Source organism: Canis lupus, chromosome 5 (assembly GCF_003254725.2).
Source record: "Canis lupus dingo isolate Sandy chromosome 5, ASM325472v2, whole genome shotgun sequence".
In the NCBI taxonomy this organism is placed as follows: domain Eukaryota; kingdom Metazoa; phylum Chordata; class Mammalia; order Carnivora; family Canidae; genus Canis; species Canis lupus.
The window spans coordinates 4,665,869-4,688,850 of record NC_064247.1 but is presented as its reverse complement, the minus strand read 5'-3'; the positions used below and the strand labels follow the sequence as shown (position 1 = coordinate 4,688,850).

The 22,982-nt window shown below is 56.6% G+C and overlaps 1 protein-coding gene across 1 annotated transcript in view; it reads left to right on the top strand.

The window, feature by feature from the left end:
* Positions 1–22,646, top strand: part of ST14 (ST14 transmembrane serine protease matriptase) — a 36,331-nt gene extending 13,685 nt beyond the window's left edge. The window contains exons 2-19 of the mRNA XM_035716478.2: positions 8,571–8,730; positions 9,364–9,491; positions 9,681–9,751; positions 10,441–10,598; positions 10,790–10,825; positions 11,089–11,329; positions 13,389–13,528; positions 13,842–13,939; positions 14,567–14,676; positions 14,763–14,893; positions 16,079–16,183; positions 16,408–16,518; positions 16,613–16,726; positions 17,074–17,196; positions 17,649–17,835; positions 21,035–21,309; positions 21,727–21,863; positions 22,040–22,646. Coding sequence (XP_035572371.2) covers positions 8,571–8,730; positions 9,364–9,491; positions 9,681–9,751; positions 10,441–10,598; positions 10,790–10,825; positions 11,089–11,329; positions 13,389–13,528; positions 13,842–13,939; positions 14,567–14,676; positions 14,763–14,893; positions 16,079–16,183; positions 16,408–16,518; positions 16,613–16,726; positions 17,074–17,196; positions 17,649–17,835; positions 21,035–21,309; positions 21,727–21,863; positions 22,040–22,201 — 2,487 coding nt within the window. The 3' untranslated portion in view covers positions 22,202–22,646. The remainder of the gene's footprint in view (positions 1–8,570; positions 8,731–9,363; positions 9,492–9,680; positions 9,752–10,440; positions 10,599–10,789; positions 10,826–11,088; positions 11,330–13,388; positions 13,529–13,841; positions 13,940–14,566; positions 14,677–14,762; positions 14,894–16,078; positions 16,184–16,407; positions 16,519–16,612; positions 16,727–17,073; positions 17,197–17,648; positions 17,836–21,034; positions 21,310–21,726; positions 21,864–22,039) is intronic.
* Positions 22,647–22,982: the final 336 nt, after the last annotated feature.

Here is a 22,982-nt window from a genome sequence, read left to right as displayed (position 1 = left end):
GTTTCCTCCAGGACGTTGGATGGAAAAAGGGGTAATGTGATCTTGTCTGTGCAACCCATCGCTTGGGTTCTCCCCCTCCGACCCTCTACGTTTCACTGTGTGTGGGCTTCAGGCCTTTCTGGGCATCTGTCCTTCGGGAAATCATTCCTTGCTCTCTTGTCGGAGCTGGCCTTTGAGCCCTGCTGTGTTTCTAGGGACTCTGGCCGTGATCCGACTTGAGCTGGCTGGTGGAATTGGCCCTGAGAGTTATGGGGCCTCTGTCTCTGTTCATAAGCAAACACCTGGCTTCCCAGCACTGAGTTCTTAGGCGCACCTGCTGATGTATTTACTCTTATGAAAGAGAGAAAGGAGAGGCGGAAGCAGGCACTGGCACGCTTTGTCTTCCGTTAGCTTTATGGCCCTGCAGAGAGATTGTTATGTACGGAGAGATGGTTACGGATGCACTTGAGACCTAGTGGGTGGGAACTCCCTGCCACCTCCTCCTCTGGAGGCTAATGGACTGTGTGCAGGCCTGAAACCCCGTTTAAGGTTGAAGGATGTGGCTCTTATCTCAACTTTGCTGCTTTACTGACCTCACTGGCTTTGTGACTTTGGACAGGACACTCCCTCTCTGTCAGCCTCAGTTCCTTATCAATAAAGTGACTAGGTTAGGCAGGGTGATCCCTCGTATGCCTAAGAATGGAACTGAGAGTAGTTGTAAAAGGCAGCCGTCCAGTTACTGATTAAACAGCAGGTCTGGGCTGACTGGAGCCCCAGCAGGGGGAACCAGGGCCCTGCCATTGAGCCAGTCCCAGTGCTGACAGCTTTGCTCTATAGCAAGGCTGGGGGTGGCCCCTGGGGTGCACTGTCCATGCTGTCAGCCACTTTCCCCTTCCCAAGGAACTTGCTTTCCGTTTCCCTTAACACCTGCTTCCTGAATTCCTGAAACTGCTCTCATTGGGAGGCAGAAAAACAGGGTCAAATCTGGGTCTGCCACCAAGAGGCTACGTGATCTTGCAGTCATCATGTCTCCCTGCCTTATCTATAGAGTGGGAGTGATGGCACCAGTCATGAATGATTCCAGGATTGTGAGAGTCATGTAAGAAAAAAGAGTGCAGCTACTCTGAAAATTGAAAATAAACTTAATAAGCTATTACTTTGTTACATTTCGTCTAACATATGCAAACATATAGTTTATCCAAAGAGCCTAGCCAAAACCTTACTATTTTTTTTTTCATTTTAAAACATGATTAGACTACCAAGGACTATTGGGCATTTAATGAAAATCTATACCCTGAAAGAGAGAGGCAAAGACAAAGTTCTGAATGTAAAATAAAATCGAGTTGGTATCCTAAGAAAGAGCAAGAATGTAGTGCATTCATAAGATAAGAAAAGGCTGCTCTAAAAAGTAACCATCAAAGAATAAAACATCATTCTTGGAAATGAAATACATGATTTTTTTTAAAGGTTTATTGCTTTTATAATAAGGCTTGAGATTGGGTGACATTGGTCCTCCAATTTTGTTCTTCTTCAGAGTATTTTGCATTTCCATATGAATTTCAGAAGCAATTTATCAATTTCTCCAAAAGCCTGCTGAGGTTTTTTATTATTATTATTATTATCTGATCTATTAACCAATGTTTCTTTTCTTTTTAAAAAAATTTTATTTATTTATTTGAGAGAGAACACGAGGGGATCCCTGGGTGGCGCAGCGGTTTGGCGCCTGCCTTTGGCCCAGGGCGCGATCCTGGAGACCCGGGATCGAATCCCACGTCGGGCTCCTGGTGCATGGAGCCTGCTTCTCCCTCTGCCTGTGTCTCTGCCTCTCTCTCTCTCTGTGACTATCATAAATAAATAAAAATTTAAAAAAAAAAAAAAAAAAAAAGAGAGAGAACACGAGACAAGGGGAGAGGGAGGGGCGGAGGCAGAGGGAGAAGCAGGTTCCCTGCTGATCAAGGAGCCCGACAGGGGGCTTAATCCCCAGGACCCTGGGATCATGACCTGAGCCAAAGGCAGATGCTTAACCAGGAGTCACCCAGGAGCCCTGAGCCTGCTGAGATTTTGATCAAGATTATATTAATATCTAGATGAATTTGAGGAGAATAGACAAGTATATCGCGTCCTCCAATCCATGAACATGGGATATTACTTGATTTATTTAAGTCTTTTAAAATTTCTCTCAGTACTGTTTTGTATTTTTTAGGGTTCAGGTCTTGTATATATCTTGTCAGATTTATCTCCTAAGTATTTCATATTGTTGATGTTATTGTAAATGGCATTTAAAAAATTTTAAATTTCCAATTGGTCATTGTTATTATCATTGTTATTATGTTGAAATACAATTGATTTTTTTGTGTATTAATCTTTTTAATTTCTGTGTATCCTGCAACCTGGCTACACTCACTGAATATTTCAATAGCTTTTTTGACTTAAAAGCTACAGTAGTGAAGATGATATCATATTAGCATAAACACACATAAATGGATCCATGGAGCCAAATGGAGTCTGGAAATAGACCCACAAATATATGAACAATGGATTTTTTAAAAAAAATTTTAAACTTTTTTATTTTCTAAGTAAGCTCTATCTCCAACATGGGGCTTGAACTCATGACTCTGAGATCAAGAGTTGCATGCTCTACCAACTGAGCCAGCCAGGCACTGCCTTGGGCAACTGATTTTTTTTTTTAAGATTTTATTTATTTATTTGCCACACAGAGAGAGCACAAGCAGGGGGAACTGACTGGTTTTTGATAAAGGTGCAGAGACAACTCAGTAGACAAAGGATGGTCTGTGCAACAAATTATAGTGGGGCAATTGGATATCTGTATAAAAAAGAAACAAAAAAAGGAAAGGAAAAAGAGAAAAAAAAGAACTTTTATCTATACCTTGCACCAAATAAAAAATTTTAAAACTCAAATTGGGTTATAGGCCCAAATGTAAATCTAAAACTGTAAAACTGTTGGAAGAAAACATTGGAGAAAATCTTTGGTGTTTTGGATTAGGCAAAGATTTCTTAGCTACAACACCAAAATCACAATCCATAGACGAAAACTTGACAAATTGAACTTCATCAAAATGAAAAACTTCTCTTCTTCAAAAGACTCTATTAAGAGAATGAAAATACAAGCTGCAGACTAGGAGAAAAATCTTTGCAAATTATATATCTGTTAAATGACTTGTAACCAGAATATATGGAAAGAACTCTCAAAACTCAGTAATATGAAGATAAGCAAACCAACTTTAAAAACTAGAGGAAAGGGCGCCTGGGTGACTCAGTTGGTTAAGCAGCTGCCTTTGGCTCAAGTCATGATTCCAGGGTCCTGGGGTTGAACCTCATGTTGGGCTCTGCTCCATGGGGTGCCTGCTTCTCCACCTGCTTGTGCTCTCTCTCTCTCTCGAATGAATAAATAAAAATCTTTAAAAAAAAAAAATCAGGGAAAGATTTGAAAAGACACTTCCCCGAAGAAGACAAACCGATGGTAATTAAGCACATGAAAAGATGCTCAACATCATTAGTCATTAGGGAAAAGCATCTTAAGACCACAGTGAGATACCACTATATATCTATTAGAATGGCTAAAATGAAAAACATTGACCATACCAAATGTTGGTTAGGATGTGGACAATGGGAGTCCTTGCACGCTGCTGATGGGAATGTAAAATGATAGAGTCACTTTGGAAAATAGGTTGGTGGCATCTTAAAAAAAAACTAAAAATATACCTGTCCCACAAACTTGCTATTCCACTCGTAGGTATCTATCCAAGAGAAATGAAAGCATATGCCAATAAGAGGATTTGTGCAGGAATGTTTATAGCAGCTTTATTTATAATAGCCTCAAATTAGAAACAACCCAAACGTTTTTCAACAGATGAATAAGTAAATCATTGTACATACATACAATGGGCTACTACTCAAGAATAGAGAGGAATGCACTATTAGCATAATAAACGTAATATCGTGGATGAATTTCAAAATATTGTGCTGAGTAAAAGAGCCCAGACAATAAGGAGTACATGGTACATGCTGAATAATGCCATTTACACAAAGTCCTAGAAAAAAGCAAATTAGTCTTTACTGATAGGAAGCTGATAAGTGATTGCTTTGGGACTGGAGAGGGAATCAGGGAGGAATGGGAAGGGAGGGCCAAGAGGAAACTTTAGAAGATGACAGATATGTTTATTATCTTGATTGTGGTGATGGTTTCATGGGTGTATATATATATGCCAAGAATTGCACACTTTAAATATGTATAATTTATTTTATGTCAATGATATGTCAGTGAAGCTATTTTTAAAATTCCATAGAAGGTATACAGGAGTAAGTTTTAAAAGTCCCAGAATAGAACCAAATGACAAAGAACTGTAAAATATGAGAGAAGGGAAAAAACACCAGGGAAAGATGCAAAGGATCTACTCTATCCTTGGTGTCCTGAAATTTCATCGTGATATATTCAGCTAAGTGTGCTTTTTCATTTATCTTTCTTACTATTCAGTGGGCCTGTTGAATTTAAAGATATATGCCTCTCCTTAGCTCTTGGAAATATTCTTACAGGGTTCTTTGATAATGTCCTCTATCAGGTTCAGGAATTGGGCTCAGGCTATCAGATAAAGGAGAGCTACGGAAGGGCATTGTTAGGAATCCCCAGATCCCCACTTAGATAGCAAACAAATGTACTCCTACCTCATCAGTCCTCTATAAGGGATGTGAAATTGATTTCTCTAGACTTGAGGATGTTAGGTGCAGAGGAAGGCTGTACGGAGGGGTGAAAAATAGTCAAAGGCCTCTTCTTTCACATATTCCAGAATGCTAGTGGCTGGGTTTAAATCACTCTATCCAGGAGATTAGAAAATTATTTTGTGGAGCAATTAAGTCATCCCATAGAAAAAAAGATAGACATAGTCTAACAGTTGGAAGTGCCTAGTAAAAAAAAAAAAAAAAAAGTAGCTCACCACTTAATTGTAGCCTACAGTGAAGTGACTGTGGCAAACCATGCACACAGAGCTTCCAATCAGTCTTTAGGACCTCATTCCTAAATATGAATGAACAATCTAATATCCTTTCTTCAACATGAAAAAGAAAGTCCAAAACAGAGAAAAGGTACTTGACAGCAACACAAAGATGAGAAGATTTTGCATTCAAAGTTCAGAAAACAAGAAAGAGAAAAATTCAGAGAATAAGAAAGAACTCTTGGAAATTAGTTAACAGCAGAAATGAAAAATTCAGTGGAAAAGTTAAACAATGAGGGGGGTGGTGCCTGGCTGGTGTGTGACTCTTGATCTTGGGGTGATGGGTTCGAGCCCCATGTTGGGTGTACAGATTACTTAAAAAAAAAAACCCAATGAGATGGATAATAGCGAGAATGTATAAGTAGAGAATCAATATAATAGGAATTGCAGAAAGACTAGAGAAAATGAAGGGGAGGACATAATTTAAGAAATAATACAAGCATACTTTGGAGATGTTGTGGATTCAGTTTCAGGCGATTGCAATAAAGCAAATGGCAAATAAAGCAAGTCAAATGAATTTTTTGGCTTCTTTGTGCTTATAAAAGTTATGCTTACATTATACTGTAGTCTACTAAGTGTGCATCATGTCTAAAAAACAATGTACATACCTTAACTTAAAAATACTTTATTATTAAGATATGTCAAACATCATCTGAACTGTCAGTGAATCATAATCACTGATCACATATCACCCTAAGAGATATACTAATAATGAAGAAGTTTGAAGTCTTATGAGAATTAGCAAAATGTGACATGGAAACATGAAGTGAGCAAATGCTATTGGAAAAATGGCACTGAAAGACTTGCTTGACTCATGGTGCCACAAATCTTCAATTAGTAAAAAGTGCATTACCTGTGAAGTGCAATAAAGCAAAGCACAATAAAACAAGGTATGCCTGTACAAGAAAGTTTCCCAGGCTGAAAGATAATGAATCTCCAAATTCAAAGGGCTGGGGGAGAGAGCTCAAGATAATGAAATTTAAAGGCTCAATTTAAAGCACATCCTCAAAGCTTTCAGAGAGGGATAACAAATTATGAATAAGAAACAATGGATTTGTACTGTTCTTGTATTTCTCCAAAGCAAAACTGGGAGCTAAAAAAACAGTGGAGCCTTCAAAATTTTAAGTGAAAATGATTTGAAACCTATAGTTCGATACCCAGCCAAACTATCAACAAATGTGCATACAGAGGTAAGGTACTTTCAGAAATGTGCAACATCTCAAAAAAATTTTCCTCTTGAGAAGCTAGTGAAGTGTGTATTCCTCCCAAATGAAGTAATCCAAGAAAGTTGAAGACATGGAATCCAGGGAAGAGTTTTTTTTTTTAATATTTTATTTATTTATTCATGAGAGAGAGAGAGAGAGAGAGAGAGAGAGGCAGAGACACAACAGAGGGAGAAGCAGGCTCCATGCAAGGAGCCTGACGTGGGACTTGATCCTGGGTCTCCAGGATCATGCCCTGGGCTGAAGGCAGATGGTCAACTGCTGAGCCACCCAGGCATCCCTGAGGAATAGGGGTTTTAACAGAAGACGGAGAGGAAGGAAATTCCCTGGATGCTATTGAAGGAAGTTCCAGACAATAGTTATGGGAAAGGACAGAGGAGGGAAGATTCCAGGAAAAAAATGAAGTGAGAGGTTATTTGACAGACTTTCTATATGGAAGATTAGAAGAGTACTGCAGGACTCTAAGATTGTCTAGGAAGCCCTGGGTATATGTTTAAAAGAAATCCAAGTAAATGAATTCTGCAGCAGGGGAAATAAATTAGTTGTACTGGGAAGGAAACAATAAAGAACAATATTTTCAAAGACTAATATGGTTGACCTCTGAACAACACAGTTTGAATTGTGTGGTCCCACTTATATGTGGGTTGTTTTTTTTTTTTTTTAATAAACACAGTTTAGTCCTATTAATGTATTTTCCTTATGAGTTTCTTAACATTGTTTTTTTCTAGCTTACTTTATTGTACAGTATGTAATTCATATAACGTACAAAATATGTGTTAATCAGTAAGCCTTCTGGTCACCAGTAGAGCTATGAGTAGTTTTGAGGGAGTCAAAAGTTATATGTGGATTTTTGACTGTGTCGGGGGTGGACATCTCTAACCCTGCCAGGGTCAGCTGTAATGAAACTATAGAGTATGGATATAATTTTAAAAAAAACAAATTTTAGCCCTATAACTATTGGGGGGGATGGGATATACAAAAGGAAAGAAGGATATGGTTATTATTATTTTTAAATTTTATTTGTTTATTTGACAGAGAGCAAGAGCAAGAGACAGAGCCCAAGCAGCGGGAGAGGCAGGCTCCTCATTGAGCAGGGACCCGATGTGGGGCTCAATCCCACAACCCCTGACATCAGGACCTGAGCTGAAGGCAGATGCTCAACCAGTTGAACCACCCAAAGAAAGAAAGATATTAGAATTCACATGATCATAATAGGAAGTCAGATGATTATATTTTTGAATAGATGAATCAAGAGATAGTGCTATTGGCATATTACCTGGAAATACAGAGATAAATTCCAAAATTAGCAGTTGGTGAAAGCACTTTAAGCGGTCACCTCTGGGGTATGTTTCATTCCTTTTTAAAAACGTATTTTATGGAGACATAATTGACGTGGAACGTTGTGTTGTTTTAAGGGACAGAGCACATTGATTGGATATACTTACACGTTGCGATAGGAGGCCCAGGGTAGGGGCTGTGTTCCTGCTGCAATATTCAAGTCGCAGCAGGAACCAGTTGAGGAACAGAAATAGGAGGACCCAGCGTGGCAAGAATGGGGGAGCTCGGAGTGGTGGAGTTCCCAGACGGTGCTCCCGCGTGACAAGTCCAGCCGTGTCAGTTCCCGCTCGCGGCCGCGTCTGGGGGGTTGGGACGTGGGGGCTCTTGCCTTTGTCACGTCCCCTTTTGGAGTGGGTCACCCATGAGGGGCCGGAGCTCCTCCCCGGGGTTTCGGGCACGCGGAGTGCGTGTCACAGGGCAGGACAGTTTCCTCTTGGCCCTCGGGTGCGTGTGCCCCCTCCCCGCCCCGTGTCCTTGTCCTTGCTTCCCTGGCCCTCTCCGGCCCTCTCCGGGAGGAGCCCGGGTAAGCTGCCCTCCCGTTTGTCGCAAGTCTTGCTCTTTCCCGTCCTCGTCCTGGGCGTGAGTGTGGGTGTGGGTTCCCGGAGAGACGGGCCCCACGTCACCTGGGGATCCCGGACAGGGACTCTTAAGGCGGGAAACAGACGGCGTGTCCCCTGGGCCTGGCGGGCTCCGCCTTATTGCCGAGCTTCCGTGGGGCTGGCCGCGGGGGTGTGGGGGTGGGGGTTTGCCTCTGTGCACCGCCCGGGGCTGCCCGGCTGGAGGAGGCGACACGCCCTGGTGGCCGGTCGCCCCGCCCCCCCGGGCGTCCACCTGGTCGGGGTGACTCACGGCTGGGCTTAGCCCGCCTGTGTCATTTTGCTGGGACCTGTCAGGTGGAAAGCCCTCCGAGCGTGGCGCCGCTGGCCCGGGGCGCGGGGGCTCCTCCTGGCCCGCTGTCCACGCGGGAGCTCCCCACCCAGGTCACGGCCATCCCTGAGCCGCTTTGCGTCTCTCCGTTCAGAGCATGAGTGGCGTCGAGGAGGGCGTGGAGTTCCTGCCAGTCAACAACACCAGGAAGGTGGAGAAGCGGGGCCCCAAGCGCTGGGTGCTGCTGGTGACCGGGCTGGCCGGCCTGGTCCTGCTTTCCCTCGTGGCTTGCCTCCTGATGTGGCATTTCCAGTGTGAGTAGGGCCAGGGCTTGGCCTTGGGGGGGAGGGCGGGACAGTGCTCCTCTTGGGGACAGGTGCGGGGCCCGCGGGTGTGGCGCGAGGGAGACAACCGGGGCAGCTGGGGGCAGCCGAGGAAGTGTCCCGGGGCCCTGTCTCTCCTGGCTCTTTCAAGCCCTAAGGGTGGAGGGCTGGCCCCAGGCCATGTGTCTCCTGGTCCCTCCTGGTCCCTCCTGGCCCCTCCTGGCCCCTCCTGGTCGCTCCTGGCCCCTCCTGGCCCCTCCTGGCCCCTCCTGGCCCCTCCTGGTCGCTCCTGGTCCCTCCTGGCTCCTCCTGGTCCCTCCTGGTCCCTCCTGGTTGTTCCTGGCCCCTCCTGGTCCCTCCTGGCCCCTCCTGGTCCCTCCTGATCCCTCCTGGTCCCTTCTGGTCCCTCCTGGCCCCTCCTGGTCCCTCCTGGTCCCTCCTGGTCCCTCCTGGTCACTCCTGGCCCCGCCTGGTGCCTCCTGGCCCCTCCTGGTCCCTCCTGGCCCCTCCTGGCCCCTCCGGGCCCCTCCTGGCATTCACTCCCCGAGGGCTACGAGGGCAGCATGAGGACACTGGGGGTGATGGTGACCACCGCTGAGTACCCTCTTTCTCTGCCTCCCATAGACCAGAACATGCGGGTTCAGAAGATCTTCAATGGCTACCTGAGGATCACCAACGAGAACTTCGTGGATGCCTATGAGAACTCCAACTCCACGGAGTTTGCAAACCTGGCCAACAGGGTGAAGGAAGCGGTGAGTCCGGTGCCGGGGCAGGGAGCCCCGGCCCTGCTGTCAGCACTGGCGCACCCGCCCTCGCCCAGGCCCAAAGGACACGGCTCCCTTCCCTCCAGATCCCTGGCAGGCGCCTGGGAAGGGGGCACAGGTCGGGGGGTGCTGTTGCCGCTCTCCGGCCCGCTTGTGAGCCCCGTCTCCTTCCCCCAGCTCAAGCTGTTGTACAGTGGGGTGCCGTCCCTGGGCCCCTACCACAAGAAGTCGATGGTGACCGCCTTCAGGTGGGTGCTGGGGAGAGGGCTGGTGGGGCAGGGAGCTCGCAGCCGGAGGAGAGGGCCCGGGGAGCCAGGCCCGTTCGTCCCTCGGAGCCGCCGTTGTGCGCCCTCCCGGGCAGGGCGACCATAAGGATGTGGCCAGGGGACCTGGGGCCAGGGCAGGTGGCCTGTCTGCCGCATAAGCGGCTCAGTAACGGTGGTGACCGTTCATTACTTTTCCAAATCTGGGCTTGGAGGGCTTCAGCGAGGCTCCACATTTTCCTTCCTTAACCGCCTTCAATACACTGTTTTTAAAAAATAGACTATCTCAAGGGGACTTTCGGTTTTGTTTGATTTACTGTGTACGAACGCCGTGCGGCAGGTGGCATTCTCATCCCGTCTCCAAGTCGAGGAGACAGACCCGGGGGCTTGGGGGTTAGTGTGCCCAGCCCAGGCTGCTGCCCAGCTCCCCAGCCCTGAGCGGCCCCAGCGCACGTCCGGGCGGGCGCCGAGACCGAGAGGAGAGGGAACAGGGCACGGGCTCTGGCTTCAGGGATCCAAGGGAGGGCAAGCGTGAGGAATCTGGGGCGGGCCCCTGCCTGGAGGAGGGTGTCTGGGGGCCCGAGCCGTCCCATCTGCGCCCGGCACCTGGGGGGGCGAGGGGACAGGGGGAGCCCGGTGCCCAGCCACGCCCCAGCCTCACGCCTCTCCCCCAGCGAGGGCAGCGTCATCGCCTACTACTGGTCCGAGTTCAGCATCCCCCAGTACCTGGTGGAGGATGCCGAGCGCGTCATGGCCCAGGAGCGGGCGGCCGTGCTGCCGCCCCGAGCCCGCGCCCTCAACTCCTTCGTGCTCACCTCGGTGGTGGCCTTCCGTGAGTACGGGGCGTCAGGCGTGGGCAGTTGCCGGGCGGTGGGGGGAGGCGCAGGCCCGGCCTGGCCCGTGGCGGGGAGGCACGCTCCTGAGCAGGTGCAGGGACGAGAGGATGCCCGCGCCCGGAGCAAGGAAGCAGGAGCGGGGACCTTGCACGTTGGTAACCGCTCTGTCCTCCTCCTTCTTCTTCAGCCACTGACCCCAGAACAGTACAGACCGCCCAGGACAGTAAGTATCCTGCCCTCCTCCCAGACCAGGGGGGCGGTGTGGCCAGATGGGGGCCCCCACGCCCCACGCGTGCACACAGCTCCCGCCTGTCCCAGGCCACAAGAAGCCCCCTCTTCCATCCGTCGGGGGTCCAGCGAGGCCGGGGACACCTCAGAGGGGCCAGGCCCGGGTGCAGCGTCAGGAAGGCCCTGGGTGGCTGCCCCCGCCGCCTCTGGCCGCCTCTGCCCAGCGCTGCCCCCGCGGCCTCTCTGTGTCCCACGCAGACAGCTGCAGCTTCGCCCTGCACGCCCGGAGCGGGGAGCTGATGCGCTTCACCACGCCCGGCTTCCCCGACAGCCCGTACCCGGCCCGGGCCCGCTGCCAGTGGACCCTGCGTGGGGATGCCGACTTCGTGCTGAGCCTCACCTTCCGCAGCTTTGACGTCGCGACCTGTGACGACCGGGGCAGCGACCTGGTCATGGTGTATGACACCCTGAGCCCCGTGGAACCCCGGGCCGTGGTGCAGTGAGTGTCCCGGGGGCGCGGAGGTGGGCTGGGGGAGCGGAGCGTGGGCTGGAGCTGCGGCCGACGCTGGGCCCCTGCACGCCGCCGGGCATCAGAGGTCAGGGCGCGTGGTCCTCAGTGTGAGCTCCTGCAGAGCTCGGAGGTGACGTCCGCAGGTGGGCCGGGCGAGGAGGGCACACTGGGGCCGAGGGGCGGGGGGGGTGCAGACCCCACGTTGTTACCAGTTATGTGGAGGCCGATGGATCGGGAGACGCTGCCGTTGAAGAGATCTTCTGTGACCCACAGTTACCATGGGCGGGGCCACAGGGGAGCCCCGGGTCGCCAGGAGGCTCGGGGGTGGAGGGAACATGGGCAAGGGCCTTTGTCGCGGTTTCCGGGCAAGACAAGGCAAGGCAGCTCCGCAGGTTTCGGGGTCGGCTGGTTTTATAATTCCGGGGGGTTCTGGGGCACAGCGCCGTGTCTCGTCGCCTGGCACCTGGTCGTGGGGTGCTAGGGCGGGTGATGGCGGCCTGGAGACCAGCCCCGGGATGAGCCCCGGGGAGGAGGCGGTTAGGGAGTGCGCTCTGCGTTGAGTGTGTGCGTGCGAAGGGCTTGCCCCAGGGTGATCGGCCGCTCCGGGGGCTCCCGGTCCCGGGGACAGCGTGTCCAGGGGCGGCACGGCCCAGCGGCCACACCGTGCACCTGCTGACCTGCTGAGCTGGGGTGCCGGGGTGCTGGCGCGGCTCACGGCGCCTGCCTCAGTGGGCCACCTTCTCCGGCCGCCCGCGGAAATGAGCGGGGCAGACGTTTCGTGGTGAATAACGGGGTAACGTCCCGGCTCCGGCCGGGATGGGAGCGTCTGCGGCCGCCGCTGGGCAGCCGGCTCCAGTGTGTGTGCGGGGCGCGGTCCCCCTCTGGCTTCTGGGTCGTACGACGAAGGCAGCACACGGCTCCGGGGGGAGAAGGCGGGGAATAGCTGCGCCCGAGAGCTCAAGCCCCCATCGTGACCGCCCCACCTGGACGTAATCACCGTCACATTCGTGTCGAAGGCCCGTCCACGCACGTGCTGTGCGGGTGTACGTGTGCTGGTCCGTCCCAGTCAGTCGGCTCAGCTCTGTCCTCGGTGACGGTTGCATCACCTGGCGGCGCGTAGAGGCCGGTGACTCGGGCGTCAGCTGCGTGGGTTTTGGGGCCTGGATGCCCGAGTTTTGTTTTCAGCCCTTCCACTTATTAACTGTGGACCCTTGGGCGAGTTATTTTACTGGCTGTGCCTCAGTTTCCTTATTTGTGGAATGGGGGGGTGCGGCTAGTATTTACTCGGTAGAGTTGTTAGGAAGAACTCACAGATACGCAGCTGAGCATGGAGCCGGGTGTGTTCCCGGGTGCTGGGGGAGCTCTCACTGTTACTGTTATTATTATGATTTATTTATTTTTTATTTATTTTTATTTATTTATTGTTATGATTTAGTCCATAGTTTAATGAATCTTCTGTAGTCAGACATTAGAGGTTTGTGAGTTTTTGCTGTTTTTGTTTTTGTTTTTTTTTGTTTTTACTTTTTAAAATATTGCATTTAGGGCAGCCCTGGTGGCTCAGCGGTTTAGCGCCGCCTGCAGCTCAGGGCATGATCCTGGAGTCCCGGGATCGAGTCCTACATCGGGCTCCCTGCAGGGAGCCTGCTTCTCCCTCTGCCTGTGTCTCTGCCTCTCCCTAGCTCTGTGTCTCTCATGAATAAAAATTTAAAAAAATAATAAAATAAAATAAAAATTGCATTTATTGATTTGAGAAAAAGAGAGAGAGCAAGACCAGGCACAAGCAGGGGGAACAGCCGAGGGAGGGGGCGCTCCCGCTGAGCGGGGAGGCCGTGCAGGACCCCGGGACCGTGACCGGAGCCGAAGGCAGATGCTTCATCGACTGAGCCACCCAGGCGCCCCTGAGCTTCTGTGGTTTTAACTAAATCCGTGTTCAGGTCGTTTATGCAGGGAGGGGCTCTTGAGGGACCCCCCTTGGGCCTGGATGGGACCAGGGCCGGGCGCGGGGTCTGTGCGCTCCCCGTAACACGCGCCCCTTCTGCCCCCGCAGGCTGTGTGGCACCTACCCTCCCTCCTACAACCTGACCTTCCTCTCCTCCCAGAACGTCCTGCTCGTCACGCTGATCACCAACACGGAGCGGCGACACCCTGGCTTTGAGGCCACGTTCTTCCAGCTGCCTAAGCTGAGCAGTAAGGACGGGCGCGGCGGGGCCCAGGCGGGGCTGGTGGGGCCCAGGGGCCGGGCCGTCCGGCTGGGAACTGGCCGGGGTCGGTGACAGAGGTCGGTGACAGGTCCGAAGCTCGGAGCCGCGGGGCCTTTCGCCTCCTGTGTGGGTCGGGAGGCCTCCCTGGAGGGTCAGGCCCCGGCGTCAGACCTCCCGGCAGTGGTCGTGGAGCCTGCAGCTGCCCTGGCGCAAAGCCTGACGGACGGCGGGGCCCTCGGCCTGCCCGCCCGGCCACGGGGTCCTCGGTGCTCAGGCCCGTCTCCTGCCTCTCCTTTCAGGCTGTGGCGGCTCCTTACGCGGCAGCCAGGGGACCTTTAGCAGCCCCTACTATCCTGGCCACTACCCGCCCAACATGAACTGCACCTGGGACATTGAGGTAGGAGCCGGCGGGTGCCCGGGAGGGCAGGGGCTGGGGAGACGGAGGGCAGGGGGAGGGGGCGCCCCGGGATGGCACGAGGAGGGCAGGGAGAGGAGGTGGGCTCCCGAGCAGCCCCCAGAGCCAACTCGGCAGCCTGCAGCGCGGGGCAGGGTCAGGGGCGCGAGCTTGCAGCTGCCCCAGAAGCCGCTGGAATCCTAGCTCCTGCTCGGGGCTGCCTGGGGGACCCGGGCCGGTCCCCCTGCGCCTCGGCCTGCTCCCGGGTGGAAGGGGGGTGACGGCGGGTGGGCCTCTCAGAGGTAAAGTCAGGTAAAGTCACAGAATGTGCGCGAGCGCCGAGAAAGCACTCGCTAAAGGGCAGCGAGCGAGACCGGCGTCCTGGCGCCCAGGCCACCCTCGCGCCATCCTGGCTGCCCCGGCTGCCCTTTCCTCGACGGCGCCGGGAGGCCCGCACGCTCTCTAGGGGAACAGGGTGCCTGTCGCCTCTGAGTCTGGAGGTTCTTCCAAATGGCCAACCTGCATCCGTCCTGCTGCGTGTTCCGTGCCGCCCGCGGGCCCCCGCCCACAGCCCAGGTGGCGCTGGGTTTCGGGGGAAGCCGCAGAGACCCAGCGCGTGTCCCTCCCTAGGTGCCCAGCCACCAGAACGTGAAGGTGCTCTTCAAGGCCTTCTACATGCTGGAGCCCAACACCCCCCTGGGCACCTGCTCCAAGGACTACGTGGAGGTCAACGGGGAGAAGTGAGCGCCCTGGGGCGGCCGGTGCTGGGGGGGGGTTGCCCCCAACCCCGCGGGACCCTCTTCCTACCGTCGAACACCCCCTCCAGGTACTGCGGAGAGAGGCCCCAGTTTGTGGTCACCAGCAGGAGCAACAAGATCACCGTTCGCTTCCACTCCGACCAGTCCTACACCGACACGGGGTTCTTGGCCGAGTACCTGTCATACGATTCCAGTGACCGTGAGTACCCGTCTCCAGGGGGAGCGGCCCGGCTAGCGGGGCTGGATGGACCCTCCGGCTGCATCTTCCTAGCCTCGTGCTCCCCTGGTTCCGAGACACCAGGGCACGCGGGGTGCGTACCACTCTGGCAGCCTTTTGAGGGAAAAATAAAACCCTGCCATAGATGCATTTACTGGAGAAGGCGACAGCGAGTGCTTGGTCCGCACGGTGCCCTGTAGCCCCCGCGAGGCACCGGGGCCCAAGGGGTCCCCCCAGCCCCCGAGCCGTCTGTCCCGTTGTTCCAGCATGGCCTTGACCCTGCCAATCCGTGCCTGACTTTGTGGCCTTTTAGCGCCTTCGGGACTAGTAGCTCGATTCTGAGACACGTGAGAATCCACGGGGCGTGGGCGCCGCAGTGACTACCCTGAGCTCCGACAGTCGAGTGGTCTCTCCCTCTCTTTCCCCAACTGCTGCGTGCGTGGCGGTTTTCCCACGGCGCTGACGGTTTGGTTCCGCCCGACGTCATGGAGACGGTTCCCGTCTGCACAGGATCCAGACTTAAGTTGCAGGCTCCGGCTCGGCTCGGCTCAGCTCCCAGAGCGGGACGAGGCGAACGACCCCTCTAATCAGTAACTAGAGCTCCCGGCGCGGAGCCAGGAGCGCCGCCCGCCCCCTGGCCCGGCTCTGTCACCGGCCTTGTGACATCAGCGGGCTGACACGTTTCCAGTTTTGGAAGCAGAGAAACGTGGGAAAGGCCTCAGAACTCAGGAAATCTCGGGATGCCGCCTGACACCCGGAGCGGGTGCTCGCATCACCCGTCTGCCAGGCTGCCGCTGCTCCGAGTGCGGCTGGGGGAGCCTGGCACTCGGGGGGTGTGGGCGGCCGGGGACACGGGCCAGGGGACAGGGCACAGCGGCCGCCTCCGTCCACCTTGTGTGGAGCCCCCTGGGGCTGCAGCCCGGCGGCCGGGAGGACCCCTCGCTGTGGCTCTGCGGCTGGCCACCCGGGCCGGCCGTGGGCGGTAGGTCCCCGCTGCACCAGCCCGCTGGGGCCCGGGACCCCTGCCCCTCTACACCGAGGGCCGGCCGGGGGACAGGGTCCTGTTTGGTTGTCAGTGTGGCCGTGAGGGCGGCCCCGAGGGAGGGCGGCCGGCGTGGATGGCGGGGCCGGTGGCCGCGGACCTGAGGCCCGCCCTGACCCCCGCAGCGTGCCCGGGGAAGTTCATGTGTCACACGGGGAGATGCATCCGGAATGAGCTGCGCTGTGACGGCTGGGCTGACTGCACGGACTACAGCGACGAGCTCAACTGCCGTGAGTGCCCTGCCCGTGCCCTGTGCCCACCCCCCGCGCCCCTTCCCTCCCTCCCTCCCTTCCTCTGAGCAGACAGCACAGTGTTTCTGCAGTCCTGGGGTCGGTTCCATAGCCGGGGAGCCCCCCGCCCCCCAGCAGCTGTGGTTGCCGCTGCTTCCCCAGGGAGCAGTTCGCACTGGAGGCCTGGAGCCCGGCTCACGCTGCCCCCCCCTCGCTCCCTTTAGAATGCAACGCCACCTACCAGTTCACATGCAAGAACAAGTTCTGCAAGCCCCTCTTCTGGGTGTGCGACAGCGTGAACGACTGCGGAGACAACAGCGATGAGCAGGAGTGCAGTGAGTGTGGGGCGGGGCCGGCCCGCCTCCCTGCGGCCCACCCTCAGCAGGGGCTGCCGGGCCACCGCTCAGCGTTTGTGCCTCCCGCCCCCAGGCTGCCCGGCTCAGACCTTCAGGTGTGGCAACGGGAAGTGCCTCCCACAGAACCAGCAGTGTGACGGGACGGACAACTGTGGGGACGGATCCGATGAGGCCACGTGTGACCTGGGTGAGGCCTGGCCCAGCCCCACCTTCCTTTAGGGACTTCTCTCCTGGCGGGAGCAGGAAGGAAGGAGGTAGCCGTGGCCTCGCTCACACTGTAGGGTGTCCCAAGGTTGATGAGCACAAACCACCCTATGTGTGAAGCATGATGAGAAAGTGTGTCGGTGGGGGGAGAATGTTCCAGAAGGTGGAGAAACTCCGGTGGGGCTGGGAGCACATGGGCGTGGGCGTGGGCATGGGTGTGGATGGGTGGGGCCAGCCTGATGAGGGGTGTAAGGTGGACGGGTCATCAGGTTTCTGGTTGGGTGCTGTAAAGGAACTGATTCCCTGCCCCTTATACCTCTTGCTGTGCAGTGAGAACTGTGGCCTGCACCAAACACACCTATCGCTGCCACAACGGGCTCTGTTTGAGCAAGAGCAACCCCGAGTGTGATGGGAAGAAGGACTGTAGCGACGGCTCGGATGAGAAGGATTGCGGTGAGCAGGGCCGCTGCGCACGGTTGTGCAGGTTGTTCACTGGGCAAGGCCCCTACAGAGGTGCCAGTCATGCCAGTGCCTCACTCACCCGGCTCTGCCCTGGTGACAGGGTGTGTCTGCCCCGGGGGGAAGGATGATTGCTGTCCCCTGGGCCAGCTCTCGTCTGTCAGCAAGGAAGTCTAGGCAAATGACACTCAAATTAAATCCAGGCAAACCAGCAGGTGTCCGAAGGCCTCCAAAGGCATTTGGGCAGGAATGGGGAGGTGGAAGTGAGAGGGTTTGGGGTCTGGGGAGGGAGAGGGGCCAGGTGAAAGTCAGTGGGGTCTCCGAGTCTCAGAGATACTTGTAGGGGGTCCCCCGGAAAGGGGACGGCCTCCCACGGCCTCTGGGTCAGCCGGGCGCCGGTGCCCTGACCTCGACCCTCTGACCTTTGGGTTTTCTGCTTCTCCCAGACTGTGGGCTGCGATCGTTCACCAGGCAGTCCCGGGTCGTCGGGGGCACGAATGCGGACGAAGGCGAGTGGCCCTGGCAGGTGAGCCTCCACGTGCTGGGCCAGGGCCACGTGTGCGGGGCTTCCATCATCTCTCCCAACTGGCTGGTGTCGGCCGCTCACTGCTTCATCGACGACCGAGGATTCAGGTAGGCCGGCAGGGCATCCCTTCTGTGTTTTCTTTCTCCCCGAGTGTACGTCATGCCAGGGTGGCACTGCTGGGGCTTCACAGCAGTGATCACAGACACAGACTTAGGTACCGCGGTATCCGGATGCCCCTCCAGAAGCCCAGTTACCGTGTGACTGCACCTGCTCCCATTACGTTCCCATTTTGCAGAAATGAAGGGTCAGGGAGGTAAGGACAGGTGCTCGAGGGCACGCAGCTAGCGAGTGGCACAGAGAGACTGGAGCCCGTGTGCGGATGCCAAGGCTCGTGGGGTCAGTGTGCATGGGGGATCCTCGGCACTGGCTGACTCAAGACTCACGTTCATGCTCCAGCCCTGCTTGCCCGGTGACCTTGGGCAAGTCATGCTCGCCTCCTGGGCCTCAGATCCCTCCGCAGTAAGGGGGACACGGTGAGTTCCTGTCCTTGGAGTTGTGAGAGTGACGTGTTCCTGCTCCTGAGACGCTCTGTACCTGGCACGCCGTGTGCTCTGCCCACGGGAGCCTCGCGTCCTCGGGCACACCCAGCCCGGCATGGGGAAGGTCTCTCAGGAGGGGTCATGTTGGCCTCCCAGGACGGGGGCGCGGGGGCAGGTGGCCTGCCCAGGCCCGGGGCTCCTTGTGTCCTCGTGCCAGCCTGCCCAGGCCCTCTGGCCGCCGGCCATGGGGGGAGTCTGTTGGGACCGCTTCCTCCCGGAGGAACAAGCACAGGGGAGGGAGCAGAGCCTTCCGGGGGATCCCCACCCTTTGCTGGCTGCGCGAAGGAGGGTGGCTGGGCTGTAGTCCCCCTCCTGCCGCTGGCAGGAGAGCCAGGGCCCAGGCAGGTGCACGCGGGCGTGGCTGATGGAGGTCACTCGGAGGTCAGGCGGGGATGGGGGAGCCGGGTCAGGGCCTTGTCCCCGGGGCCCTGCTGGACTGAAGGGCAGCGCACCCCAGCTGGCCCCCTCCCTCGTTTTTGTCACGCTTTGCTCTGCCCCGGGCAAAAGTGGTTTTGATCCTCTTCGGGAGGGTGGGAGCTCACTGCAGAACTTGTAACACTGTTTACCCTGGGATAGAGACGGGGTTCCGCACGCCGTCACCCAGTTTCCCTGGCTGTGCACCGGTGTGGCCCCCGCACGGCAAGGCTCACCCTGGGCCCCTGCTAGGAGCCCCGGAGCCCCCGTGGGCTCACCTGGCCTTCCGTGGCTTGCACACTCAGCTCCCCTGGGCGCCAGAGCCCGTCCGCGTTACCACTTTGCCTTCTGTTGTCCCGTGTCCCCAGGCTGCGATCAGGCCGCGTCTTTGTTTCTGTGATCGTGACAGTCTGGAGGCCAGGGGTCCTGTCAAATGCCGCCCCCCCGCCCCCCCCCCAGGCTCGTCTCATGTTCGTGTGATACTAGACACGGCTTCTGAGGGTTTGGAAAGAAGGTCGCGCCCCGTCAGCCGGCCCAGGATGCCGGCCTGACGTCGCCGGTTAATGTGGGTCTTTCTCCTTGGGCCCACGCGGTGCTTGCCAGGGCTCCCCACGCTCAAGCCCCCCTTTCTTTATTCTTTGGGACTGAGGCAGCGTGCAGCTCTTCTGTGAGGAAGCTTCGGCCCTTCCCTTCCACGCTATTGATATTCGTGTGGACTCTCGCACACTCGCGTCTCCTTTGGGTTGTAACCCAATGCCCTGCTTGTGGCTCAGACTCTTCCAGATTTGACCACTGCTGTCTCCTCAAGTTTGGCCCCGTGTCCCTTTGATCGGCCCCCATTCTTTGGTTCTTTTGAGCCACTTCTGTGCTTTCGGGCCTTCCCAGGGGCTCTTGGCGCGTCTTGTATTTGCGCAGGCCCAGGCCTGGAATTAGCCTTCCCGCCAGGGATCCCGTTGAGTGGGACCCAGCCCGGGGCACTCGGTGTCCTCAGAGTTGCCACAGCCCCGCTGCTTCCAGACCCTTGGCACGGCGAGCCCGGATCCCCATGTATGCCTCCCCCCGCCCTTGGTTCCTCCTCTCTCCTTGTCTTGCTTCATCACTGAATTTCTCATTTCCTCTTCCATCTTCTCTTGATTCCCAGTCAGCCTTCCTTGAGAAAGAGTGTGGTCCATGCAGGCGACACTGTTGCTGTGGTTACTGCGGGGGCCCCAGATGGATCAGGCTTCTTCCCTGCACTTCCCAGGCTTCTGGGGGGGGGGGGGGGCCTGCTACGTCATGTGTGCTCATGCACACACATGCGTACATGCACACACATACACGCAAACGCATATATGCACACACATGCAGGCACACATGCACACGTGTGCACACACACATGAATGTGTGCCCACACACTTGCATGCACGTACATGTATACATGCACACACATACGTGAATGTACACGTGCACATGCACATACGTACATGCGCCCACGGTGTGTGCTGTGTGGGGATGGATGGTGCACAGGTTACCTAAGCCCTGTGGGTAGGCCGAGAATCGGGCCCTGGGCAGGGGAGGGAGACCTGGGAGTGCCTCTGGGAGCAGGAGCATCTGATGTTCTGGGTGCTATTGGGGATGTCATTGTTTTGGGATAATTTTTTGGAAAAATCCTGAGCTTTTCTTGCTACCTCTAATTGCACGCCCTTCTCCCCTACTCCCCTATCTCCTCCCCCACACCGGGGATTAGCTCCCAGCAGTGTCAGTGTGTCATCCTTATGTGTTCAGTCTGCCAGTATACAGGGTACCGTTTGGAGTTGTGACTCGTGTCCCACTACCAATAGCAAACCTCGTAAACGTGGTTCAGCCTACTTCCCAACTCATTTTGTTCTTAGAGTACATACCGCTGTTAAAAGAGTCTGTGTTGAGTTCTGTGTTATGCCTTCTGTGGAAGATCAGATCACTAAGAATTCTATCTATCTATATATATATCCATGAGAGACACAGAGGGAGGCAGAGACACAGGCAGAGGGAGAAGCAGGCTCCATGCACTGGGAGCCCGGTGGAACTCAGCGCTAAACCGCTGAGCCACCTGGGCTGCCCTAAGAAGTATATTTTTGGCATCAGAAGAAAATGTATTAAAAGAAGGAAACAAGGGGGTCGGGAAGGGGATGAGTGCTTGGCGGCAGCCGCCAGCGGTTTCGGTGGAGGGCTGCAGCTGCTCGGAAGCCTCGGCCCACTGGCCACGGGGGCAGCAGCAGGTGGCCGGCCTCGGTGGGCGCTGGGCTCACCGCAGCTGCCGGGGCTCCTGTCCCAGGTACTCGGACCACATGGTGTGGACCGCCTTCCTGGGCCTGCATGACCAGAGCAAGCGCAGCGCCACTGGGGTGCAGGAGCTCGGCCTCAAGCGCATCATCTCCCACCCTTACTTCAACGACTTCACCTTCGACTATGACATTGCGCTGCTGGAGCTGGAGCAGGCGGCCGAGTACAGCAGCACCGTGCGGCCCATCTGCCTGCCCGAGACCTCGCACAGCTTCCCCGCCGGCAAGGCCATCTGGGTCACCGGCTGGGGTCACACGCAGGAAGGAGGTGAGTGGGCTGGCGGGGCCAGGTGTCCAGGAGCGAGCGGCGCCGGGGCTCCGGGTGGAAGGCCGGCCAGGCCCCTGGAGGCAGCCGCGTGTGATGCAGGCCTGGGCGGGAGCCCGGGCTCCCCGTCCTTCTGCCTCCATCCAAGGCCGGTGGTGGGGACACGTGTATGGGAAGCTCCGCTCTGCGACAGCGCTGCGGGCTCTGTAGAGCGCAAGCGGAGAAGGAAGAGCCTGACTTGGGGCGCTCCTGCCTTGCACGACCCGCGGCGCCCCCTCCTGTCCCTTCCCACGCCGCTTCCCGGCGACGCCCCGTCCCCCGCCCCCTGCCCCTCGGCTGGGTGGCAGCAGCTCCTGGAGCCCTTGGGGCTGCGAGGCCCCTGCCCTGGGATGGCCCGCGTCAGCCTCGTCCCCCGCCCAGGCTCCGGCGCGCTGGTCCTGCAGAAGGGCGAGATCCGCGTCATCAACCAGACCACCTGTGAGAGCCTGCTCCCGCAGCAGATCACGCCGCGCATGATGTGCGTGGGCTACCTCAGCGGCGGCGTGGACGCCTGCCAGGTGCGGGCGAGGCGGGGGCGGCCCGGCGAGGGGGCGGGGCCCGAGGCGAGGGGGCGGGGGCGGGCAGGGGGCGGGGCGGAGCGCGGGCAGGGGCCGGAGCAGGGGCCCGGGCCGGGGCAGGGGCCGGGGCCGGGGCCGGGGCCGGCCCTCACGCCTCGGCGCGGGTCTCCCCGCAGGGCGACTCCGGGGGCCCCCTGTCCAGCGTGGAGGCCGACGGGCGGATCTTCCAGGCCGGCGTGGTGAGCTGGGGCGACGGCTGCGCTCAGAGGGACAAGCCGGGCGTGTACACGAGGCTCGCTGTATTTCGGGACTGGATCAGAGAGGAGACTGGGGTGTAGGTGCAGGGCCATCCGCGGCCACCCCGGCGTGCGCACGTGCGGGCCAAGGACAGGACCGCTCACGGCACCCCTGACTTGGGCGCCCCGGAACCCAGACTGTGAACCCAATCCCCAGGCCTCCGGAGAGGGCGCCCGGGCCTCCAGAGCAGCGCATGCAGGTGGGCGGAGGACGCTGGCCGCGCGGGGGCGCAGGCGTGAGGACTCAGCCTCCCGCTCGGAGACCTGCCCGCCCTGCCCCCCCTGCCCGCCCTGCCTGCCCGAGATCCCCCGGCGCAGGGGCCCTGCAGGGCTGCCCCGGGATCCCTGCCGTGGGGCCGTGGCGCGGTCGGTTCCTAGGCCAGAGACCCTGGAAGACACGCGGGCCTAAGATCTGAATTTTTACCAGCTCCTAGGGTGGGCTTCAGTGTGTGTATTTGTGTGTATGAGTAAATTGTTTTTAGGTAAATTGTTTTCTCACTGGTCTTACTGCGGGCGCCCTTTCCGCCTTCCTCGTACCCCAGTTGCAAGCAGTAAGCTGGATTGAAATTGCCCTCAGCACAAACGCTGGAGTCGGGCTAAGAGCAGGGGCCACGGGCCCTGTGGTCCCCTCCAGGCAGTAGGGGCCCATGTTCGCTTCTGAGAGCAGGGCCTGGTGCCCTGGAAGGAAGGGTATGTGGGGCCGAGAGGAGGCGGGGGAGTGCGGCCCTGCCCAGCCTGGGCGCCCTAGGAGAGGGGGAGCTGCGCCCCAGGAAGAAAGGAGGAAGTGTGGCTTTCCCTGAGGCCCTGCAGGGGGTCAAGGGCG